Source organism: Cydia amplana, chromosome 6, assembly GCF_948474715.1.
Source record: "Cydia amplana chromosome 6, ilCydAmpl1.1, whole genome shotgun sequence".
NCBI lineage: Eukaryota > Metazoa > Arthropoda > Insecta > Lepidoptera > Tortricidae > Cydia > Cydia amplana.
The window spans coordinates 19,740,710-19,768,495 of record NC_086074.1 but is presented as its reverse complement, the minus strand read 5'-3'; the positions used below and the strand labels follow the sequence as shown (position 1 = coordinate 19,768,495).

At 37.2% G+C, this 27,786-nt stretch overlaps 1 protein-coding gene across 1 annotated transcript in view; it reads right to left on the bottom strand.

The window, feature by feature from the left end:
• Positions 1-27,786, bottom strand: part of LOC134649049 (uncharacterized) — a 104,400-nt gene that overhangs the window by 22,364 nt on the left and 54,250 nt on the right. The window contains exons 2-7 of the mRNA XM_063503760.1: positions 22,944-23,035; positions 19,994-20,084; positions 14,705-14,755; positions 8,127-8,242; positions 6,728-6,934; positions 6,399-6,551 (exon numbers count right to left, since the gene is read on the bottom strand). Coding sequence (XP_063359830.1) covers positions 6,399-6,551; positions 6,728-6,934; positions 8,127-8,242; positions 14,705-14,755; positions 19,994-20,084; positions 22,944-23,017 — 692 coding nt within the window. The 5' untranslated portion in view covers positions 23,018-23,035. The remainder of the gene's footprint in view (positions 1-6,398; positions 6,552-6,727; positions 6,935-8,126; positions 8,243-14,704; positions 14,756-19,993; positions 20,085-22,943; positions 23,036-27,786) is intronic.

Sequence of the window (27,786 nt, the reverse complement as noted above, 5' to 3'; positions counted from 1 at the left end):
ATTTCACAAGCCTCACAATTCCTATAAAGTTGTAACAATCAAAGCCTAATAATACGCAACGCTGGAAGCGGTTTCCATCTTTTGTCAGTTACCACGGACGCTATTGTTATACACTTTCACTACTTAGTGTAAAGCAAATTCTTACTCTTATTTCGTCCATTCATCTTCTGTCTCATTCCTATCGCTAACTAAGTATAGGTTAGTCGAAAGCTCAGGCAGGGCGCCAAGATGATAATTGTACATCGTACATCGAAAACAAAAACAAAAAATATCGGTAAGCTAAGTTAAGGTTCCTCCACCTGCGCAAGCATTGGGAACATACAGTGGTGAGATGAAATGAAGAGTGTTATGTCAGACTTGGTCATTGGGTGACAAAAACTGTTGATTGACATGATCGGAGTTTTTTTGGTTGTCAAGTGGAACGAGATAATTACCTACCGTGTCTGTTTTTATAAGCTCTTTTTGTTTGTTCATTAATTAAATGGCGACTTTACTTGGTAACTTAAACATTGATCTGATTTAACAAAGTCTATTAAGCACCACTATAAAGGGTGAATCACGCTAGGCCGGGCCGGAGCTTCCGGCACTTCGTTTTCTATGGAAAGCACCACGTGATCACCGATCAGCCGTCATAGAAAATGGTCATGTCGGACGCCTCGGCCCGGGCCCGGCCCGGTCTAGCGTGAGTCATCCTTAAACGTCGTTCATGGGAATTTGTACTATGTGGCTCTATTACGCTAATGTAATACACCACTGCCTTTTAAATGATAACTATCTTTAAGATGATCTATCTTTATAGCCAGGTACAACTTAATACAATGGCTTTTAATGTATACAAAAGTACACTTTTCACAGCGTTTTCACGCTTTTACAACAATTACTAAACATTCCGTAACTTATAATTGGATATCTTACGTATTTGACATCGTTTCTCTCAAAGTTACGTTATGACAGGGATTGATATGTTTACATTATTTATGTGTGAGATTAGTCGTAAAGTTAAATTTATTGTTCAAAAACGAGGAAACTATTTCTTTTCTCAAGAGCGCAATAAAAATACACCCACATAATTATACCTAACAGCCACTACCACATAAGTTTGTACCTAAGCTTTTCAGTCGAGTACCGTGTTTAGACAACGAAGCTTGCTGAGTTGTCTAAGTAAGGTACGAGATTGAAAAGCTTGATTATATCACTATTGTATACAATACTTTTTCTACGCGTCAACAAAAATAATACTTAAAACTATAGTAGAATCATATAGGTAAACAAACCAAAAGTATACAGCTAAGATATGCGAACAGCCGCGATACCTTCATACTCGTACCTCGTACGCGACCCGGCCCCCGCGCCCCGCGCCCCCCGGCCGGTTGGTCAACGACACCTTCTCGTAACTCATGAGGCCCTGGTACTTGCTCCGCGGTAAATTCAATTTTTAGACAGTTTTTTTCTCGGGTTTGGCCACCGTAGCATGAGTAGGTTCAGGTTCATACGGCAACGTCCTGCACATTTTTTCACGTAGGTATTCGATTATAAACGTACAAACAGTCGGGTGTTCACACGGTAGATTTTCATGTGTTTAAAAACCGTTTTCAAACCGAATAGCGACAGTTTACACGCAGTTGTCGCAGTGGGCAGACGTGAGATGGATCCACGCTTCATCGTACTTTTATATTGGTACCGATGGCGACAAAGGTTTAGCCGCCGACAAAACAGAAGGTTTTGGGTACATCCCATAAATAAAGAATCAGTGCGTAATAAAACGTTTGAAAATTTATACGCACAACTTAGGAACGATGAAACAAAGTTTTTCAATTACTTTCGGATGTCCATTGAAAGTTTTGACAATTTATTAAATCGACTGGAAAATTCATCATTACCATTTAAAAAATACGAATATGCGGAGTGCATCAGTACTAAAATGAAATTAGCCATCTGTTTAAGGTGAGTGCACAAATAAAAATACACAGACAGATAATAATTATTTAAGTTTTATTAACGGTTAAATGAGTTTTATTAAGCATAAAAACGTATTCGTATTGAAAATAATCATAATCAATATCGTTGTTGTTAGAATACGTGGATTCAACGGAAGCTTGTTGTATATTATTATTTTGGTATTACTGGGTATAATATCCTCTGCGAATCCCCCTGTAACTTCTAAAATAAGAGAATGATAAAACTAAAAAAAATATATAATGTACATCACCATGCAAACTTCCACCGAAAATTGGTTTGAACGAGATCTAGTTAGTAGTTTTTTTTAATACGTCATAAATCCGCTAAATACGGAACCCTTCATGGGCGAGTCCGACTCGAACTTGGCCGCTTTTTTTTATCAGCTTAGAATATCCGACTTCTGGGTTAAGGCCTGTAATCTCCACAACTCCTGATTGTTATCCTCGCGTTTTAAATGAACCACATTTACTATTGAATACCTACAGTAATGCAACAAGTCCTTACATGAGGATCAGTATTAAGTGTGCAATAAAGGGGGAATAATATAGTTAATTCCTTTTAACCTGATAAATGCGACTACGCCGGATGAAAGATGACTTCTAGTTTGTAATGATGCTACAGGAATACTTTATATGGTAATTTATATAAATACATGAAATATTTTACAAGCTGACACTAATAAACTGAGCAGGATTCAAACGTGCAACTTCCGTTAAAGGACGTGGGTTTGAAACCTTGTTCATACCTATCAATTAATTTGTATTTTGTTTACCCGTAATACTAATTAATTCAATGTAATTTAAACCATTTTCAATTGGATCAAAGTTTCATTTCTTTTGTTTCGTTCGATTTCAAAATGAAATAAAAACAATTATATATAGGTACTGAAGTCCTACACTATTAAACTTATTACTAACTTTAAATGGAAATTTTTATGTATGGTAAAGGAAATGTGAGGTAACATAAAAGTAAACAACGCCTTCACGACCCACAATAAAGTTGAAAATTGCTAAACATCCTGCATAAAACTTTCTACTACTAGACATGATACATGAACCCATAAAATTGCAATATCAATATCAGAAAAAAACAGCTCATTGCATTTTATCCGTTGTTCTCACCCTCTATAGTGACATTTGTGTTTTGTGTTTTGTACAATAAAGAGTTTATACATACATATACATACATACATACATCTTCTAGTGTCATACATAATGTACATATTAACGTTATCGTCTCTTGAATCGTTAATAAAACGACATGTTGACACGATCTGTCGTGTGAAACATGTCTAGCGTCATTTTTATACAAAATGGCATATGAATTATTGTTTTAAAGATACTTACGACCTTTTAGATAGCAAAATTGACCTAGTGGAAAAACTGTTGTTTTTAGATAATTTAGATGAAGATAGTGATTTGCTATGGTAATATTTAGCTCGTCATGTCAAGGCGTGAACCGTTAGGATGGGTTAGAGTTTAGAGTTAAGCTAGGTGTACACAAACATTATATTTGACAGTAGATACAGTACGTACTATATTATGTAGTATAACCCTGTAGTTAGTAGTCAGCGTTGTTAAAGTGACAAAGAAACAAATGGTGGTTTTATATAATAGTAATACATATATGTATATGCCTGTACTGTACCTATTCGCTCAAATGAATTACTGATATCCCAATTAACCAAATTGGTCAGCAAGATAGCCCTTTGTAACCCTTTGTAAGTACTTGCACCTACAAGATCATAAAATATTTACTATTACTAACGTACATCTATTCTGAGGTTGTGCAATAAAGAGGATTTGTATTGTATTGTATTAAATGTAAGTATTTAAATTATAATGTTATGTTTATAACTTCATACATATAATTAAAGTGACTAGTACTAAGCGTTTTTCACAAAGCTAATGTAAATCTAGCCTTAACAATCGAGTAGGTCTACCATTGTGCTTGTTTCTGGGAAGTCTAGTACGGTACTTACCTATGTATTATGAGTGCAGAACCTAGATCGTACGCTCTATAACCTGTGACATGCGCTTGACTACGACGATGTGCAGGAAATTAGATTAAATTTGACAGTCTGTTGCAGTTGTGTCTCTGTGAACATGAGGAAAAAATAGAGTCAAAAATCGCGTTGTTCATCCCTGAAGATACATATACAAGCATTTCTTTAAAAATGCATCCAGGAGGCGTATTCTGATCGGACCTTTATCAGGTTAAGAATTCGATCATATGATCTGTCTGCTGTGTTAAATTGACATTTATTTAACCAAAAACGTCACTATTGATTGACACTGACAGAAAATATCTAATTATACCTACCTATTAAATCTAGTACCTACAAGATAAGATAAGAAAAAGCCTTTTATACGGATCCTGTGACATTCCAGCAAGGCGCCCGCCGCAGATGCCGCGCCGTGGGAAACCGATACCGTCATAAATCAAGCAACAACCACACGTAATAGAGCAATCGAGTAATTGCGGCCGTATTTACGCGCCTTATGTGGCGACGGCTACGATTAGACATGCAAACGACACAACACCTAAATATAGAAAAATATTTAGCTATTTATCTCTAGCAAAAGCAGAAGAGGTACAAAGTCTAAGAAAAAATTGTGCCAGCTGGAGTAGATGACGCTGTGGAACAAAACGATTTTGCCTTCAATCAATAAATATTTTAAACATTCACAATTTTTACACATTATTGTATCCATATCCCGTGGTCTCGGATAAGACCAATTCGAGTCTACGGGGACAATGCCATCCTCGAAAGTTCGAAGATGATTTTAAAGCTTAATTATACGCGATGAAGTCCTGTTTTCTTGAATCATAATCAATTAATTCTTTGTCTCAACCTTAGAAAGGTCTCAAAGTTGATCATGAAGGGCTTAAACTTCTATTTGATTATTCTTATATGAACGGCACAGGTTCCTACGCACCTACATTTAATAATCCAATCCGATTGTGACGAGAAAATTATTAGACCCAATTGACGCACAAGTTTTTTTTAAATTTAGAAATATAGTATGGAACTCCTATACTAGTTACTAGCACACGTGTCTTGTTAGGGCGCTCCACGGGTTAAGTAGTAACGAAAATAATTAATGAGTGGTATTGATCAAAAGCATAATTTAGATATTTTTGAGATCTATGTATAAAGCACGATCAAAAAGAAACGCACAGCACATGTTTTCTTCCACAGAGTGCGATGTTACGCATAATATACCTTATAATCATCACCAGAAAGTAGGAACAAATTGCAAATCGCTGTGGGATCGACTTTCTCCAGTTTTATTGAGGACGTTCCCTAGACAATTCTACACAGAGAAAGACGTAAAAGGCGTGGTCTCTCGGTATATCGCATACATCAGTGCGAACACGAAAGAACAATAGCCGTGTCGTAATAATCGTAACGATTACACACTATTTGGCTATCACCGCATCTTCCTCACTGTAAGTATGGCCATTCAGGCCAGTCCAAAGCATAAGTGAACCAATGCCACTTGAGCTCTTGCTCTGTTTAATAAACCTTTGGAATTTGAATATATTTATACTCGGCATAAACGTTCAATTGGCTTAGTTCAGTAAGTGCGGAGTAACACATCTCGTCAGTTCTGCGGCACGATTTACACGACCCTGATTGTGTTAAGCTTGTGAGATCGTAAATCTAGCCGCTCACAGGGTGTCTAAAAATTGCTAGAACGTCTATGCTGATGCCTGGCAGCTATGGGCCACATTACATAAATAGTTACGGTCAGATGGGATAAGACAACCACTGGGGCAAGAGGTTACACCTGTAGGGCGTCTTCATACTCTTGCCCCGAGTAAAATAAACTATGTTTCTCTTACCCCACATGACCTTAGATCTAACCATGACTGTCAGACTAGTAAAATATTGGGCACACGCAATTTTTACTGTGGCATGAGGTCCTCCGTCGTGCACAGATACATTTACCTACATAAGTCACTGTACACATCATATTTTCAAACGAATTTGATATGAATTCATTTAAAGTGGTCGTAAGGTGGTGCTGAGTTAGCTTAGATGGCAGTGATGGACCTTTCGAACAAAGATGAAAATATTTTTAGCCCCATATTATTAATAAATTAGGTAACAATACAAACGAAAAACAAAACCCATTAGACAACTTTCGAAGTACCTACTCCTTTCTAACAATAAGCCTCACACATCTATTAAGTAAGACGTGTGCTATTTAGATGGATTTATCAATTCCAGAACACTCTGTTCAGCCGCTAACAATATAAATTACGACTATTTCCCAAGAGAACACGGAAACGCCACAATAGTTAATTCACGTTAAAGGAGACGACACAGGCGTAAACACGATAAGCAATCTAGAGTACAGTCACTAGCAGAAGTTTTAAATTTTTTCATCTTTTCTTGGCGACTGAATTAATGATGCTGATGTTACTCATACCTGTAGTAGGTGGCGTCGGCGCGCGCGGCGGCGTCGGCGTGGTCGATCAGCTGCGCCAGCGCGCGTGCTTGCTCGCTTAGCGTCAGTAGTTCTAGCTCTTCGCGCCCCAGTTTGTACTGCAGCTCTGCTTGCTGAATCCGTGTGTCGATGTTGCTGAAATGCATGTAAGTTTAGTAATTTACAAAAGAGACACATACATTTATTTAAAACATAGTTATATGTATATTTTATTAGGGTGCAATTTAACCAAAAGTAGGGAAACGGGTGTCTAATTACAAATATTTAAAGTGCCTTTAAAATACACTATTTATTTGTCATTTAAAACTTACTCAGTAACATGTGTTTTCTCAAGCCGCCGCCTCAACTCCTGTATGTTGGCCCGGCGCGCGTCCAGGTCGGCGCGCACGGCGGCGGCGCGCTCGTCTAACGCGCGCCGTTCCTCCGGCGATAACGCCGTTGGCGTTTCACGCCGACCGCCGGGCGAACCGGGCGCGAGCCGCGCCGCAGCTAGTGACGCGCTTAGCTGCTTCTTTAGACTGTAGAAGATATAATTTAGTATTAAACGTAAATGTAGACAACCTACATGGACATGGGGTATGTTGAGGTCACAGACTAATCGGTCTCATTATGTAGTATATAAAGCTATAACATTAGGTGAACTTTTCGGTTTGGGCTGGTGGAGTGAAAAAGTTCATATGACATTAGCTTGACTATATTAAGACGCTCAACACCACACATAGTTGCAATTTTACGTGTAATTGAAAACTACGTGAAAACTTTTAAACAAAGTGACAGATCTTGTATTTTTTATAATTTTATTATGTAGGTATATATATTTACTCCCATGTGATATTTAATTTACAAATTGCAACGAACATTATTCTCGGCATTTAAAAATCGTTACGTGAATTTCTACGTGCGGTTACCAACTCTTTAGGTGCTTGTTGTACAAATGATAATTCTGTAAAACTTTCTCTAAGGGTTTTATATAAATTATAAATATTATAATACAAGGCAACAATACTGTAGAAATCGTGCGGTATACGGAAAGCACGTTTCGGGCCAGATATGGCCATATTAGGCTGACACTAATTGACTTTTCTCGGGTCTACAGGTACTTAGTGGAAATCTAAGCAAGTCACAACAGAAGCAGGACATTTCGAGGCTTTAAGCATTTTTAGAATATGGTGCTTTCCTAGCTCTCTCCGTAAATTTTGGTAGGTACTTACCCCTCCTCTTGACGTTAAACGTAGAGAGTACCTAAGTGCTCGAATTGCTTGTGGGTTAATCCGTCTTTGGGCGAAATAGAAAAGACGATTGTTTATAGGTAGGTACCTAAATTCTTTTAGACGCCAGAAGGACGCCAAAAGACATCGTGATAAGTTGTATATAATACGGTGCAAAGAACGCTGAAGAAGATTTATGGCGCAAGTCAGCGATAGAAACTTATTTATATGAAAAGTAAACTTTGATACAGTTCTATATACTCACTCACTGTGGCTAATTTCGTCATAGAGGCTATTCCGTCTACAAGCGTTTTCTCGAACAACGAACAAAATTGATAATTTCATTGACAAAGCAGTGATTGCTTTTAGTTTCAGCAATCAAAAGCAGATGGTTTTTTTCCTACGATTGATAATCAAAGAAATATACGCTCGTGGACGGAATAGCCCCTATGACGGAATTAGCCTTAACCTTAGTTAGTTGGCTAAGGATTCATTAGGTTACCTGTTTATAAGCGCATCCTTATCGTTCAGCGCGGTGCGCAGCGCGTCAAGCTCACGGGAGTCGCGTCCGCCCGCGCTGCGCCGGCGACCAGCCAGCGACACTTCGATGCTGGCCATCTGCAACAACAAGACATTTATCTTTTGTCACCCATATTAGCGACAACTCCGTTTGTTATTTGAAGGGCGTTCATTTTACAAATAAATATCGTTGTCTCTTTGGTGTGTATTCTACCAATTCACTGCCTACACATCCTCCTATGCACTATATTAGCGACAAAGCTATCCTAAAGCTAATACAAGCAAAGCCTTCGACATCGGCAGATAAAGTCTTGCACATGATAAATGCCCGCACAGATAAAACATAAAGAGACATTGTGAAGCAGGCAATAGTATACTTTATTGCAATGATAGAAGGATATTACTGAACGCAATTTTATTTGGTGCGGTGTGCTTCGAAAACACCTACGCATTGACCACAATGCCCCATAACCCATAACGCATTGCTAGTACGTGAACACAGAGTATAGTACAGTCACCATCAGATATATCGGAGCAGCCAAGGCGCTCACAAATATCTGAACACGCCTCTATTGTCAGGGCGTTAGCTAGAGTATGACGCCATTTAGATCTTTCAGCTTTGTCTTGTAGCTTTTCTTAGCTTTTAATAGAGTAAAGCGAAATGAATGATGTGCTGTCCGGCACTGGGTAATTTATTTGCACTTATATTAAATGGCGACTCATTGCGGCAAGAATGCAATTAAAGTTTAATATGTTCATTCGGCTATTTATATTTTTTTTTGCTTATTTTAGTCTTGTTTATCACAGTTACAACGCAAAGATGTGTCAAATTTTGTGTTAGGTATTATGTTTAGGATTTGTGAAAACGTATTTCGCAGATTTGACGATGTTAGGAAAATCTCTAATAACTAAATATAAATAATCAACATAAACACTTAATAAGCCTAAGGAAAACCTTGTCGAGTGTAACTACGTATCAAAATTGAAATAGTAAATGCAAATACCCTACTTCGTTTTATGGATAATAATTTGATGAACGTGTTTATGGAGTTGAATTACTGATATAAACATTCTGTTCCGTGAAGCGAGCGCAGCGCTGCAAGACGCTCGTTACGCAAATGATGCGGCCATTTTCTTATTAACAATAACTACACCGTTTTTCCATACATCGAGAAGCAAACTACGAAATTATGGCACCCCTCAGTCTTTATTGCAATGATATAAAGTCGATTATACAGTGTCTACAGATTTACGTATTGGTACAATTTCGTATTTAACTACTTAGAACGCACGAAGTGTAAAAAGAATATGTTTCGTCAGATATAAAAATTTACTGATAGTAACGTTTGTAATGGTAGAAATTTTACATTTATGACATGTCCTCACTTTGTCATTAAAAGTGCCATGTAGCAACACGTTGGTACCTTAATCAATTAAAAGCCGATAAGTATGCTTTCACTTACATTTTGCTAAACATTTTCAATAAAAAACCCGATCGTTCTCAATAACATTAAGCCGGTAATCTGAAGGCATATTTCAACGTCTCAATTAACAGCACAAGCCGTTGTTGCCATCTTACTGCGGAAACACAATCATAGTCATTTTGCAGTACTTTGTTTCCAGGGACTATAAAATATTGCAAAATAAAGTAGCTTTAAATCATAATAGGAAAATATACAGGTTGAATGGTACAATGTTTGCCAAATGAAAATGGCATTTGTTATCTTATCATGCCTAGAAAAAAAAATAGCCTAAGTTTTTATTCACCTCTATACATGTTTTTCGTAAATTACTAATTATTACATTCGTAGAGGTGAAAAAAATACGTAATAAAAATTTTTTTGAAAATCGACGATAGCTAAACTAGAGGATCATTCGTGAAGAAATTTCTAGAGATTATTTTACGAGGTCGAGGGTTAAAAATTGAGCGCCATCAAATAAATTGGATGAATTCCTTCCTTATATTTTCGCATCGCTGCTTATATCTTAAACTTCGCCTTTATCTAACAGGCTTTCACGTGCAGGTCTTCATTGGCAAGAATTCAAAATACTGTTTATAATACTCGTATCTTCATTGTGCTGAAAACAGGCACACGCATTAGTATGCATTCCGCGGTCATAAATATATCATCCCGATGCAGTCCCGTGCGTTACCTTTATTGGGGCTGATTGGGAACCAGTTCTACAGCTATATTCCAATCGTTGACGAGAACCAGTGTAAGAGCTCTCGTTATTATGTGTAAAAATAATACACCCATCGGCAAGAAAAAAAAAAACTAACAAATAAACATGTTAGATTGTAATAACAACCTGGTACATTGTACCTTATGCACTTATAAAATATGGACTACTTTGTTGTGATAGACTACTCGTAGTTGTCATAGCGCTGGTTTTCAGTTCATCCCCATTTACAAAAATTGAAAAATAAGTAAACATAAAATATAAAACCAAGAGATTAAAAAAATATTACGACGGAGCAAGAGGTCATGCTTAAATTGGTTAAGTATCTGAAGAACTCAAATCCATGCACTCGATGTTAATTTCTCGGTCGCGCTACTCGAGCTTGAACAAGAAAATAAAAGCAACAGCTTTATTCAAAAAGTTTATGCAAACAATTTTTATGAGATTTTATTTTCAAAAGTCTTTTGCGAACGGTAAATATCGTATCGATATCGAGTTTGCTGTAAATTCATAAGAGAAGGGATTTATACATATAAATTCATAAGATTTTAGCAGTCTGATGGGTGTGTGTGTGTAGCGAAACACGAAACTTCCGAGTCGATTTTCATGAATTCAAAATAATTATCAATTGAATCGTTTGTATAGTGAGGATAACATATAACTTCTATTTTTGAAACAGGTTCAAGTCGGGAGGAGGTTATATATACAATGAAGAAGTTAGAGACCTCTGAAGTATCTGCGATTGTAGGTGTCACTTTACGTACGTTGTAGCTTACAGGTGCAAGTTTACCTTAACAGTGATATTAATAAGTAAGACACCATGCTTTTATTTCCTAATTAGGTTCCCATTTCCGAGTCAATGTAAGAATGTCAAGGTCTGCTTTGTATTGGAAACAATATGACACTAGTCAGCCCCTGGCAGGCGGTCTAAATAATGCTATTAGTAAATCACCGTGCATTAATCATGATCGCGCATGCGCCCACCAGTTCACCCGCCCACACGTATTTTGAATACGATTTGTAATTTTGTAGGTAACTTGAAAAACTATGTAACCTAAAGGCCGACTCAGATTTAACCATTTGTAATGAGTTTGAACTGGTTTTAATACGAAGACGATGAAGGTCGTGTCAAAACTAGATTAAAACTATCATAAATTGTTAAATCTGAATCGGAGACCTAGGTACATATGTGGATATATACAGCACTTCGCCCAATTAATTTATCTTTTAAATAGCTTAATGATAATAATAACTGAAAAGAAGGAAATAAATTCAGAGGGCCTACCGCGAACATCGACAATATGGTATTTTGCCTCTCTGCGCGGTAGATACGTGGGTTATTAGGCCTCGGTTTTAGTTTTTCCAATTTTGAGCCATGGGGGTCGCGAGGTCATTTTCATTTTCATTTACAGCTCTACAGCTCACAGCATTAGTTTTACTACAGTCTACATAAAACACAATAACAGTAGGTACTTATAGGATAGGCAGAGTTCGATGTTCCAAAGTTCCAACCGAGTAGCTAAGGCCGTCCCATTGTTCAACGTTCTGTTGTTTATGGCATTTCCTCTCTTCGTTAATTAGGCACTAATTAAGCTAAGCGTCCGATGCCCTCGGCACAGTTCATTCATGTACGAACGACGACATGAATGACAATTTTAGGCTTTGTTCCTTTGAAACAAGGTTCAAGAAGGGCCGTTAAGAGTCGCCAGTATATACATATACTACATATATATGTAGTCCTCTTCATCGTTTCACCTTTTCATACAAGCAACATACAGCCTCCGAATTCACCTTTTCATACAATCGAGATTACGCTCTCGAATTTCTCATTCTCATTTTGTAACGAAACGACATTCTGGAAAATAAATAAATGACCATATGTGACCACTTAACTCCTATTTAATTGCAGTCTAACTGTACCATTATTACCAGTATTTAGAGAAAGTGTACCAGAGATTAGTGTCGTGGTAAACGGAACATTCGTTTGTTTTAGATCATTCGTATGGTGGAGATTACAGGCTGCATTGTATGTGATCGGTAAATTGTAGTGCTGGCAGAATTGAGGCCGTGTTCATGACATTTTAATTACAGTTTGTAACGTCTTGATTACAACACAGGGGCTAGCCTAGCCTACAAGCATGGCAAGCATTGATCGAAAACGCAAATCGAAACTTGAATAATACATGGAAATAGTCCGGTGACTTTCCGTAGCATCCGTCATCTCGATGCATTTTTTTTTCCATTTGGCCTTTTATCGATATACGATTGTCCTAGCCAAGATTATTATTTTTTATTTTGGCATGTGAGACATTTTAAGTACATTTTGGGGAATTGTTTCCTAAAAATAAAGTATATCCATTTAATCGTTGTACGATTTTATATGTACGAAGTTCTACAGATCGCTTTATAACAAGCGCCGCGATATCGCAAGCTACAATTAAAATATCTGAACACGCCCCTTATCGGCAAATTGCAGGGTAAAACATAATACCACTTACGCATGTGTAATTGTTGAGTATTGTAATGGTTGAACTTGAATATCTAAAACATAGCGTATGTTTTAGATATTCAAGTACAGTCAGCATCAAAAGCAGCAGATCAAACTAGAATATCTACCATTCCCTAACATCTTAACAAAAATATATATGTCTCTACGTGTACATACATCTATTAGATTGAGACACATATAACTTTCGTGTTTTGAACACATTTTAAATCACAATTATAATCGGGTCTATCGCGAATTTATTTTGTTACCTTTGTTTACTGACGTTTCGACACAGGTTTCACTGGTTGTGGTTGAGACACTTGAGATACATCCCTACTTTTGAACGCCTATTGTAAAGATACTTATATGCGCCAATGGTTCCAAAAAAGTACACGGTCACTTTTCTGAGCTGATGTGTCGAAGGTTCAGATATTGCTGTGATGATTGCCAAACTGCGATAGCTGACGGCATCAGAAGAAGAAGTAAAGACATACTCGTATCTCTTTTTGTAAAAGTAAAGCCCTGGAGGCGGCGAATACTTTTGGCAGTAGGGAGACACTCCTGACTTCGGCCATTCTTGGCTCAGCATTGCTCCGAGCAATTATTAGGGTTGACATAACTTGACATCCTTTTGCGTGCACGACCATATATAAGATAATGACTAGAAATTTGACAACCCTAAATAGCCGAATGGGATAGTGCCATAAATTAGAAACGACCCTGAATCGCTGTCAAACTTCGGTTTTGTAGGAAGTGTAATTTTTGTACGGAGTACTACTACTTATTCTGTCCTGTTGGTACATTGTTTCATCTGCTACTATTGATGCTGACTATACCATCGTCCACTGTTAACTGATACACAAATTTGAAACCTTACTGCAACGACATAAGATCCACCAAAGGTCAGTTCAGAGTATTGCTGTCAGTATGTGCAACGTCTCGAACTGCAAAGGGGCGATTAAAGCCTGGGGCTTGAATTTAATAATAGCTGAATAGTATCGGTATTGGCAGAAGAGTTGAGGTGAATGTTTTACACATAGACGAATTGCAAAAACGGTAATAAGTGAATAAATGATTAAATGTGATTTACGCCGGTTGACTAAGGGGAGAGTCCTGTGCCGGTCAGCAGAATATTATCTGTTTAGGAATGTAGTATTACGATAACACCGGCTGTATATTAAGAACCAGTTAGTATGGAAAATAAAAGTTGAAGTTTACTAAATACATTCTAACAGTAGCGTTTTTAAGGGGCAGAGTAATATAGGTTAAAACCTAACCTATATTACTGTAACCTATATTAACTTAAGAAAATTGTTCAAAATTCTTGCCGATAGCTGCCTAGTATGCCTAGTTCAGACGCTGTTAGAGTATTTTCAGATCGTCTTTAAGCGCTATTAGAGTAGTACGAACAAATGCAGGCGCATTGCGTCGGCTGATCTCATGAATAGCGCGTTGAAGTCGTTCGTACGAATAAGTCGTCAAGATTACGTTTCGAACCCTTTATAGTGTTCGAATAGTGGTCAAATTGATATTTGGGGGATATATATTCTTAACTATTAGTACAAATACGACAAATGTCCGTGACCTCATCCCCGGTACCGACATCTATAAACATGACTTGTAAACATATCTGGGGCTCGTTTTTCAAAAGATTATATCTTGTAATACAAGTGGAAGTCCCTTTCTAACAAAAGCTGTCAAAATGTGACATCCGCTTGTAAAACAAGTTACAAGCTTTTGAGAAACGTGCGCCTGGTCCATCGTAAACGACGGAGCGTGCCGATGTCGACCAGATATGACGGGTCACGAATACAAGCGAAAACACGCAGTAACCAATATAAAATCTTATATCTTTATAATAAGGTACATAATCGGTTAGCTGTGGTACCGACCTTGGCCTCCAGGCTCTCGAGGTTGACGACCCCGCCCGCTTCGAGGGTTTGCTGAAACAAACAAACAATCCTTTATTAACTAACATATAGGTAAACATTTATAATTTCAGTTTGTCTATGGGCATTTTCACTTAAAAGTATACCATTTACTTTTTTTCGAAAATCCATCTACATTTGGGTTATTTTCTACTCAGAATCACGAGGACTATCGATTTAAAAAGAAAAAAAAACATGTCAGGCATTAACGCAATATGTCACACATTTTCACATACATTTTGTATGGACCGTTACAAAACTGACACCCAAAATTTGTATGAAAAACTGGGGACACTTTTTTTCTTTGTCTCATTCAATAGTACTCGTGATTCTGAGTCTAAATAACCCAAAATTTGATAGTTTTTCGAAAATAAGTAACTGGTACCATTTTTTTTTCAAAACCCCCCTATACTACAACGCTCGTTTAATATTATTGGCCATGATTTTGTTTGCATATTATCAAGTCTCTAATACTCAAACTGTGAAAGCTGCATTGCTTATATGTATATCTTATGATAATTAATATTGTTTATCTTTAATGTACACGCAATAAAAATAAATTATAGTATATAATTATAGTATATAAAGTATCAGCAATTTCTTGTATAATTTATAGTAATAAAGCGTGCTGGAATTTCCTGTATAGCTGGTCCTATTAACGGACGTGCTAACAGTGATAGTGCTCTTTTCCGTACGTATTAACCGTTAAGTAATTTATGTTACACGCAAAATTAATTGGCATAAATGTTTAATAGATTATTAAGAGTAATAGTTTATTTGAAAAATCAAAACTACCTAATGCTTAGCGTTTCATCATAGCCTTAAACTTATTTTTTTTTACGTTAAATCATACATATAAGAGGGTTTTTAAAATAAGTTATCGCGTTTAAAATCTCATAAATTTAAATTAACAGTTAAACAAATTAGCCAGTATTACTATAAGTATTTGCCTAATCGCCCTACTTTTGCGGTAAGAGGAACCGGATTCGTCCGGAAGAGAAGTCGTAGAGACTAACACGTGATACTCGGGAAGTCACGTCGTAGATACATCCGTGCACTTAAGAAAGCCATCCCATTTAATGTACACAGTTCTAGTTTCTCAAACGAATGTTGAAATCACAAACAGATTTTGTGTAATCGCTGCATCTATTGCAATCTATTGCAGCATTGCAGCAGCGGGAACGAGAAATGTTACTGTCATTGCTGTCTTCGGGACAGACACTCAAAAGGTCATTATTTACTTAAGTCACTGACTTAATATAAAAGAAATAGACACACAAAGCAGAACAAAAACGTCAAGAAATGTGGATCCCAATGACGTTTCGCACCATTTGCATTGATGATAAAAACGCTTACGTAAATTTTGAGTCAAGATAAATGTTTCGTACAGAAAAGAGCTTAATGTCGTAAGCATTAAGTGTCAAATTTGCAAACATAAGTACCAACACTGTTAAAAAATTTAGTCCGATGGCACTAAACGTAACGTATTTACGTCAAACAACGTCAAACGAGAATAATGAACGAATGGAGTCACTTTGATACACTTTAATATGTATTACTGTACAGGAAAACCAATTGAAGTAATAAATAAAACAAATTGAATTTAATCGGGAGCTCAAATAAAATTAATTCGTGGTTCAAATTCAAACAAATAATTTTTTTATTCGTAAGTATACGTCTTTAAATACTAATTTCCTTGAAATAAATTCTACTTATTAAATAACTGTGTATTTAAGATCTACATTTACTCATAGCACGGGTGCACGGGGACATTTAGGTACTGATTGGATTTTTTTTATAAAGTCTACCTATACTTTATAAAAAAAATCCTGTGGTTGTCACTGTGTTCAGACAGGTTTAGCATTTACAGTTAGTCGATATAAGCCCTTATTGGTGGTGTATATGTCGGAAACAGGGAAATCGGCCGAACACACAAGTGCCGTTTTGCCTTGTTTAAAACTTCATCACCCTTATCTCTTGCTATAATTAAATAGCAGTCCACTTTGCACGTCGCATAGGTTTTCTTGGAAATCTTGAATTTAAACATAATATTATTCCTTATGAATTCCATATAAAAATATAAAAAAATATTGACCTCACATCGACTCATTAGATTTTTGTTCCTTGACATCCCTTCTTTGGTACTAACAAATTAATTTATTCAAAACCATAAAATTACCACCAGATTACATAAATTATGTAATGCTATCCAAAGAACTAACCGAAAGAAATAGATTTCATCCTTTTTCCTTGTTTTATCATTGTAATTTTTACATATTTTAACGGCACATTTCGTAATTGTTGACAACTTCACATTTGAGCGTTTCAAACAAGACTAAACGAAAAAGTAATGCATGATCTGTTTTGACATTACTTTTGTGGGGCCATTTTTGGCGGCTGATTGGGTATCCAGTTCTTTATACTATATCAATGACTTAAGTACGTCGAACGGAAGCCATGGCATCTCCCTGACTAACGCGTCAACAATCAACGGCATTGTTTAGCAAATCGCGTGACCAGACGAGGTAACAATGGAGCATTTGTTGCAGGCGCGTGCGCGTGGTATACTGGACAGTTTGACACTTTCAGCACTAGCTCGATTATGGACATACAACAGCAGAACAGGATTGATGAAAGTGTGTATTTAGACTTTTAGACGAAAGGGGACGAAGTGACCAAGGGCCCGATTCCGATTTTGAACTAGATATCAATTAGACATCACCAAGATATGTCAGTGTCAAACAACTGTCAAAAGTGACGTGTTAGTTTGAAGAAACGTCACTATTGGCACAGACATATCCAATCCATATCGTTTCAATACATAGAAGGTAGGATCCTATAGAAGTGGTATACTCGTGCCTCCGTGAGGGACAAAACATAGGCAATGCGACACTATGATTGGTCGAATTTATTTGTTGCCCACCATACCTAACCATACTATATGCTTACTTCATATACCTAAGATGGACTAATTACCTACCTAACCCTTATATTATACCTAAGAACTGAGGTAAAAAGTAATGAAATAAATGCATTTGTATTTGTATAGTATGTATACATACAAAATTTACGGTGGGGAATAAAAAAAATTGTGAGACTGTGACAAGGACAAACAATAATAGCGCTTTCTCTGCTACTCCTAGTGAAAGATACATAAGACTATCCCGTTCTGTCAGTTAACCCCACCACTCATGTCCTATCCAGTTAAAATACTAGATTCATGTTTCAATATCTTAGTATTTGACGTATCTTAAAGTTCGAATATGGCTGCAATTCTTTATACAAACGTAGTCCCGGTTTTCCTCTCCGGATATTAACATATATTATACTTATAGAAAGCATTTTATCTAACGCCTTAGAAAATATTTTTTCACTTTGACCGATAACCTTTTGCAACGGAATTTATATTCAATCTACTTATTTAATTTTATTCGCATCAATTCTTATCTATTTAATTACCTGAAATAAGATTTCGGTACTTATTAGTTATTACTTATGCTTTTTATTCTCGAATTCATCCTATAAGTGAAACGATGATTGAAAGTTATTGCGGGAGCAGGTATAAGGGAAATTATACTAAGGGAAAGGTGGTACTTAGTTTTTTTACTGTCTTCATAACTAGATAGCCCATATACATAGGCCATAATTTCCTGATTCTAAAGCATCTTCTACTCTACTCTATTCTCGTGGAAATAATGCGGAAATAGCCGCATCCCGTTCGACATCCCACTACGGAGCATTGTGCAAGATCTCAGACGTCAATTAGAGAGAGGAACACAGCAGCATTATGGCGGCGTCTTGTCAAAGACGGTGTCGGGGTGCTCATGTGCCGTCGGAAAATTTCCGAAAGTGCAAAATTTTGGAAACTCCTCATATTTTTAATTATAGAGAGACGACTATAAGGACAGCATATGCGTTGTCAGCATTTCGTGCGCCAGATCCAACGCATGGCTCGTACGCTCCTTTAGTTGCTGCCGACGCCGGCGACTGGCATAATTTCGATATTATACTGATGTCACGATGTAAGTTTGAATTGGTCTCTTGGTGCTAATACTTTGTAAGTCTGAGGCTTCACTCCTAATGCCATGGAGGAAGCCTGCAGCGCGCACGATCATTAACGTGATAAATGGGTGTAGCCATTAAAGACCAGATTCTGTAGTAATTAGTGGAATGAAGACACAACGCTGCAGGGAGCCGGGCAGCCATCTTAGATCAAATGCTACGTAAGTACGGTACCAATTAAAAAAGGAGGATAACACGATGTTTTTGTATGTTTGTTACGCGATTACTCCGCCAATACTGAATAGGTATTGATTTACTTTTTTAAATTAAAAGAACACCATCATCTTTTTGTTGTCCAGGCTTCTTGACATGGGTCATGATAAAGATAAAGATAAAGATAAAAGATAGTTTATTCAAGTAGGCATAATTACAATGCGCTTATGAACGTCAAATAAAGCTAGGTAGACCGGCTCCAACCCTACACCTCTGCCCCGAGAAGATTTAAATCCCCCCTCAATTGGAGGAGGGTATCCCATTATGGGACCGGCAACAAACTCGGCGGGACACATCTTTTCAAAAATAATTACATCTTATAATTAACATGCATTACGAGAAAATAAGGAAAAAAAAAATACAATTTAAATTACTATATGAGAGCTTGAGGTCCTATTTATCGCTCTTGCATATATTCGAGTAATTTAGAGAAGCCAATAGACGAACGAACGAACGAAGTGGGTTGGGTTAGAACCTCAGATGTAGCCTGGCCTTAACTACCTATAGAAGCCACTTTTTACTTTCGGTTTGTACGTAAAGTGAGGTAGGATACCTATTATTTTATATGAGAATACAAACTATTCAGTTTTTACAATCTACAGTACACGTAAAACAGCGCGTTGCATGCGAGTCACGTAGCATTCGCGATCGTAAATGTAATCTGATCATCGCGGCTAATTGCTCGTGCCGATGCCGTCATGATAGCATGGAGCTATGCTGACTGATCTGCTGCGGTACTACTGAGATGAACATGTGGATCTAGCAACTTTATAATAATGATAATGATAAATAAAAGTAAGGTATATTTATATAGTATGCACAAACGAGGAGTGATCTGAGGAATTGTTTGGATTAATCCCTACCGCTTCTTTCCGGATGGTTGTCAGTCCTCACTGATGACTATTTATTATTTGCAAAGCTCGTACTCTTTCATGTAAGTACCCTATTTCAATTATTCAGGTATTGGTAGACACTCACCAGGGAAGCAGACCGCTGCTGCTTGGTGAGGTCGTGGTCGCGGCGGCGCCGATCCTCGCCCGCGTCCGACAGCTGCCCCGACTTGCGCCCGCTGCGTAACAAAACAAAAAAAAATTACAAAATATGTAGTTATTTGTTTTACAAAGAGGCATAGTTGTTCGCTCCCAAGTGAAATATAAAATGTTTCACCACACCAACGAGAGGAAAATACTAACTGTAAAACATTATACAAATCCAAACAGCTACCGAAGAAACAACTAAAAAATCGCAGCAGCGTTTGCCACTCCTGTGGACAAAAAGCAGCTTTTTCATCAGTTACTGACGAATAAAAAGAGCCTTTACAAGCTGATGGGGTAAATTACTTTTCATTTACAATTTGTACCTTCTAACTTAGGTACCTATTCCAATCTCTATTTAAACGGAATTAATATACAAGTCGACCATAACATTAATTTCAAGTATGTATACTCGCAACTAATTGCGCTATTTCGTAAAACTTGCTCAAATAGTAAGTTAAGGAGATACTATCTGCTGTCAATAGAAACTAAAGAATATAGAATTTTCACAACGTTAGCCTTGAGATGGTGCTCGAGTTTCGGCCACAATCCGGGTTTTGTGTTACATTTACTTTCGATCTCTGACAGATAATGTTGTTACATCACAATGTTTAGTTTAAAGTAGCTTAAAGAATTCGCTAAAAAACAATAAAATTTTGTTTATTGACTCATCATATTGGTTCGTGGGCTGTTATAAGACTCTGAGTTGTTATTTTTGCGATGGTGTTTAGTTAAATGAATCTATTGGTGGTCGCAACATCTTTAATAGTAGGTACCTCGTAAGTCTATGTAGTAATAATAGTACATATGGTTTACTGGTGTAGTAAACATATATAACGTTAAGAGATAAATCAGTCAAGGAAGCCTTGACTTTTAAATATTCATAATCAAAACTCTTTTTTATCAGCAAGGAACGTTTTAATTTTTAGAATAATCGTTTTTTCGTTTTCTATTTCCGTTTTTATACACAAAGGAACATTTTTTCATATAAATAGTTATTATAAAATTGACCTTAGCTATGATTCCGATGATATTTTTGTGTGTGTTTTAGCAACGCTGTTAGATCTTAATAATATTTTTAGTTGGGCTATGTTTTTTGATTAAATGCACCGCAAACCCCATAATCTAATCAACAAATTAAAAGTTTTTCATAAGACTCAGGAGCACAATAACTCTTAATCTCGCTGACATCATCATTAACAATTTACTATACTTTGATACCATCGACATTGAGTATCATAACAACGAACCTTGGATAGTTTACCCAGATACCACGATCTGATACGATGGGAACATGTTAACAGATAGATCGATAGCATTCTCTTGAACAAGGAACAATACTGCAATAAAATATTTACACTTATCGGATTGTATCTTTGGTCGGGCAAGTGGGAACATGGTCGTCGTAAAAACTTTGCAGATAGTTTTGTTTTCAAGTTGTTTTTATACTCATGTTATAAAAATGCTAGACAATCTTGACATAGGTACATGGCAAGTTAATAAGGTTGTTTCATAAACATAAATTGTTTGATAGCGGTCTTGAAATCTGAATTAGTTTGGGTTTAGGCAAGCTATTTAATATTTGAATAAGTAATATTCAATTATGTTTAGCAATACCGCTGCCGATAACCATCTTTTGAAGAAAATAAAGCACGTTCCATTTTAATTCCTTTGGTATATATTCAATTAAGCGCTGTGGAAACCCACCGGTGCGCAAGAGGACACTGTGTTAATCCCATGACTTTATCCATATCACCGCGGACCAGTATACACTGATCTTTAATTACGTATAGTTTATTAATTAATTATGTTATACATAGATTCGTTGATAGTGAGAATCTCGTGACACCCGAGAAGGACAAATCTATTTATGTACTTGAATAGACTTTGGCTTACGAGATAACTACCATGTGGGATGTTGACTTAACGATCATTGTCCCGATAGTCGATTCAGTGAATGGTCTCATAGAGAAACGAGTCTCTCTCTACCAACACCTAGAAGGACTCTAGGTGTTGAAGCTAGGTGGCTGGATCAAGGGTCAGATTAAATTTTCGGTTTTTGCGGTATGGTCTCAGGTTCTTTTGTTTGATCAGGGATGAAATCCCAACCGTGGGAGATACCGCAGCGTTTCTCAACGAACTAGTTTATTTTATTATAAGTGATAAACATAATTTTCCAATCATCTTGGTGATTTTACGATGATTATGAAACTCCATAATAAGAGATGATTAACACAGCGGGATAGCTAGTGAATGAAGAACGTGATATGCTCGGATTACATTGGTTTTTTGAAATGATGACAGAGTCTAATATTAAAATTAAATTGATATATGTACTCGTATGATACAGTAAATTGCTACAAACTATTATTAGCTCCATTTAAAATCTGTTCTCATGGGCATGTATTGTTTTCAATACAGTGTTTGTATTTCAATTTACCCAATTCCCACGTAAAAGAAATGGAATATATTATGAATAATATTATTATGTGCCATCAAATTATAGGGTAGTAAATGTTTTCGCTGTTATAGCATAGAGTTTTTCACACCGAGTACCTAATTACTGGTTAGAATTATTTTGTTTATGGTACCTACTACATAGAATATTATTTCCCATGCAGTGGCTCGTACTTCTGTTACTGAATATAACAGACATTAATAAGTCTACACGTCGTTCAAGTTCTTCGACTGATGATGCAGTAATAATGCTGAACTTGCTTGAGTTTGAGCCTTCATCTCCCAGAATTCATGTTTGCAAGCCAAAAAAGCCGCGTAGTTTAAAATTGAGTTTTTCATTTTGTTATAAATTCTTTGATGACTCATTTCTTATCCCCCTACGGCCCCTACTAGCGATAAGTAAGGGGACTTGGAGGTTGTTTTTATGGATACCTTACCTTGAGCTGGCCAGCTTGCGGTGCGCGCGGCGGCCGCCGCTGATCATGGACAGCGTGGACATCACCGCCGACATGGCGCCGTCTCATACGCCCTGCAACAAGATACCTCACATTAACAAAAGCTTTTTACTTTGCCGCCACTGGCAGTGGGCTAGAAATAAAATGTGTACGCTTTATTGTTCGATGCTTTTGCCCGATGTTGCCATCACAGGCGGTTTTTACACACAAGCACAACCACTAAGAACACACAGTTCAACCAGTTGAGATGTGGAGAGAGGTGATGGTCGAGGTGGGTGAGTATCCACAATACAAAGGCCACGTTTCTCAGAGAGGAGGGGGGTCCCATAATGGAACGTCCCTCAGACGTCAAGTTAAATACGACCAAGAAGAACACAACAGCTGAATTGGCCAACTTCATTGAGCCTTAGCTTGTCTTTTATTTTATTTATTTATTTAAACTTTATTGCACGATAAAATTTGTACAAATGGCGGACTTAATGCCTTAAGGCATTCTCTACCAGTCAACCAATGGGTCAAACAGAAAACTTATACTTAGTGCAGGATTGTAGACAAAGAGAAGAAATATGAAACACAAATCAAGTTAAGTATTCTAAACAATATTCTAATTATACACTTACACACATATATATATATATATATATATTCTATATATTCTAATATTACACATATACCTACAAACATGCATAAATACATATATAAATAAATATATTATATTATTATGTACCCAAGTATACAAGTAACATGCGGATCATTTATTTTTAAGCGAGTTAGTGAGGTGTTTACGTAATTTGATTTTAAAAGAAAATTTGCTCTGTGCTTGCCTTAAGGGAAGAGGGAGATCATTCCATAGACGAATAGCCTGAAGGACGAAAGAGTTGGAAATAAAGCCAGTGCGGTGATGGGGAATAGTCAGTTTAAGACTTCGAGATGTACGTAACTCGCAACCGGGACGCGGTGCTACAAAATTAAATTTAGATTTAAGGTAGTCGGGGGCGGCTGGATCAAATAATATAGAATAGAGGGTGCAAAGAATTCTTAGTGACCTACGTTCACGAATGGGAAGCCAGTTCAGTTTGCGGCGGAAGGCCGATACGTGATCGTATTTACGAAGCCCATATGTAAACCTAATACAACTATTCAGTAGCCTGTCTAGTTTGTTGAGTAACTCCTGGCTAATATTAGAGTAACACACATCCGCATAATCAATCACGGGCAACACCAATGCCTGAATAATAAGTGTTTTAGTGCTGACGGGGAGAAAGTGCTTGAACCTATAAAGAGATCTCAGCATGTTGGTAACTTTGCGACAAACGTCAGACACCTGGGAGGTCCAAGTCAAACCACTGTCAACAATAAGACCAAGGTTTTTCACGTCAGACTGAAACGGAACTACATTATTTTCGAATTTAATCGGATCTAAGCGCGTGATGTCAAGTAAGGACAGCAGACGTGGGCTACCCAGTATAATGGCCTGACACTTGTTGGGGTTGACAGAAATCCCAAAATTGCGAGACCATGCAGATATGCTTTCTAGGTCATCATTTATTTCCTGGATCGCTTTATCTAGGGTACCTGGGCTTGCTTGGGCATAAAGTTGCAGATCGTCAGCGTATAGGTGGTGTGAGCACTTAATTCGATCAGTGATTAGGTTTATAAATACAGAGAACAGAAGAGGAGACAAAATACCGCCCTGAGGAACGCCAGAAGAAAGCTCACACCAATCAGAGCTACTATCAGCTCGAATAGCCTGTTGACGATCTTGCAGATAAGAAGCGAACCAATCAGCCACTGATGACGAAATATTCAGATGTTTCAAGGTGGTAAGTAAGAGCTCGTGGTTTACGGCATTAAATGCGTTCGAAAAGTCCACCAGAACAAGCACAGTTAATTGGGAAGACTCCATACCCTGCCTCACATCCTCAATAACCTTCAGTAGTGCAGTAGTCGTGCTATGGCCACAGCGAAAACCGGATTGCACGGGTGAGAGAAGACTGTTATTGAAGATGTGCGAAGACAGTTTCTTATGCACAATCGCCTCTAAGACTTTTGACAGAAATGGCAGTATGGAGATAGGACGAAACTCATTCAGTGCGGTAGGATTAGAGATTTTCGGTAGTGGAATGACGTAAGCATTTCGCCACAAACCAGGAAAGACACCAGAACGCATGGACAAGTTGACAATATGCGTGACAATAGGTAAGATGCATTCCAAGATGTGGACAATCATCACTCTGCTAATTTTATCATTACCAACCGCGTTTGATTTTATTGACATGATTGCCTTACTAACCTCGTCTTCGGTGGCAGGAGAAAAATAAAATTGAAATTTGGATGGACAGGGCAGGGCATTAATGCAAGAAATGCTTTGAGTTTTTGTTGTGTGGTCCAGAGAAGAAGACTTAGCGAAGTGGGAATTGAGCTCATCCAACGAGACAGACGATAGAGAATTTGGTTTGTTGCAAGAATTCCCAATTCCCAGCGTTTTTAGATATTTCCAGGTGTTAGCCGGAGATGACGAGGCAATATTATCAAATACGTGTTTACGCTTGGAAGCTCTCACCATTTGATTACAGCGGTTCCTCGCAACTTTAAACGACGCCCAGTTCTCCTCACATCGGTCACGTTTAAATTTACGAAAAGCTCGATCCCGCCTGGTCATTGCCATCCTAACAGCGCTAGTTATCCACGGCATCTTTTCTGGATTAGTATTCTACTTCTCCAGCTACGAGGCCTACGAGTAATTCACAGCAACTCATTATGAAATAATACGATACGATGGTGTGCAACAGGTCCATAGAAAATAGAGACGCTCCCTGGAGGATTCAAATCAGCTACCTACGCAATCCATTATGACAAAACGTTTGCTCCACTTAGCTTTATTGAGTAATGCCCACTGGAGTCCACATGACATGTAAACAACATCCCAATAATTTTGCAGAGTGAAAATATACGGTGGAACAACCCGAACAACTCAACCAACTTTTGCTAGGTACATACTTAACTAGGGTAAAGCAACTTAATAGGTATGTACCTAGACTTTAGCGCACCCTAAGACACAGCTTACTAAAATGATCGTAAATGAATTGATTCAATACTTTAAAAGCTATAATTACAATTTCTCATATAATAAAGCCATTTCACACGAATGAGTTCGATTCGTGTTAAACTTTTCTCTTTCCATTCACGCGGTAATATATGCTAATGAGGAATGGTGGTGATTATTCAAGAGATATATGTACAACGAAATTATTATGTCAGTTTATTAATGTATGCAATTTTTTGTAATAAAAAAAAAGATCCGAGTTAATAATTATTGCTAAGCTCATAATCATCGGTCATTTGAATTGTATCTTAGAAGCGATTAGTTTTAGAATCACTATTTTATGGTTTTATGTTTTTAAATTGCCATTATAGTGGTTTCATCAGTTTGCTTTTTCAACTTTCTTTTTCCTCCAAATGGAGGAATAGGAATTATCTTAATAGTATGTGTACATGTTTATTTGTTTAATTACAATTTAAAATTGCATTCTTAATTATTCTTTAATTTAGGACCACTGTAACCTTTGTGGCGAAATTGAAATGTCTGCCTTCAAAATAAAAATTTAAGAATAAGTAAAAAATTGGAAATGTAGTATTTATTTTGTCTACCTTTAGAATTAACCAGATATTATCATTATTGACATGTTCTAAAAAAACGTCGTCTAATGACGGCCAAAAGTTCTGTGATAATTCTTTGTACACAAGCTACAATTGAGTAAAATTTACGAACAATAGATTGCCATTTCAGATAATAGGCTTAAATAGTAATTATGTAAGTTACTGTGTCCTTCTCCTTGGCCCACCGCAAAGGTTGTTTGTGGCGAGCCGAAGGGCGTTGCGAGCTCGCCAGGTGGTCTGTAACACCGATAGTAGTAAGGTCCGTAGCATAATGCTAGGTTTACACGAGCTAGGCATTTGTCATTAGTACCATTGTCGACATTGCTAACTGACCGAACATATTGCAACGAGATAAGATATGGCTTGCCAACGGCAACATGCTGAGTGCGTATTCTGTTAGACCAGCGGTTCTCAATCTTTTTTTTTGACGGAACCCTTTTGGAAAGCGAAATACTTGATGGAACCCTACAATAAAACAATAGTTTTTAGAAGTGTATTTTTTTTTATTAAATAAGCATAATTCTAAATTCTTGCGGAACCCCTGCAGGGGTGTCGCGGAACCCCAGGGTTCCGCGGAACACACTTTGAGAATGGCTGTGTTAGACATCTATGTTTTTTCATCTTTAATACCTGATTATTAATAATTTGTATAATAAATGAATTTGTTGTACATACTTACAGAATGTGACGTTTAATAAATAAGGTTTCCTAATAGTGTCTACTGTCTAATGGTCGGTTAAGATTGGTACTTATTATGGTGACACGTATGTTGGTGGTATGCGTCGTATGAGGAAATCAAAAGACTGGCACAAGAAAGAAATGATTGGCGATTACTCCACCGACAAGAGCAAAGCTCTTAAGTTATGATGATGATGATGATGTATGGTATGTTAATGTTATGACCCGATGCCTAACATACTTTAAGGGAGAAATAGCATGATTGTCTACAGTCAAACATCTGGTTTGCTAAACAATGCAACTTCTATACAAAGTAAGGATACTAAACATAAAACCACTAAGTTCGTATAAACCGCGCGTAATGTGTGGTATTGTTTATCACATAATATTATTGTGCGGTCGATGACGGCCATTACAGAGGTATGTCGAACATGTTTGTTAACGAGTTGTTTATGAGGAATTTATCTCAAAATCCTTTTAATGTAAC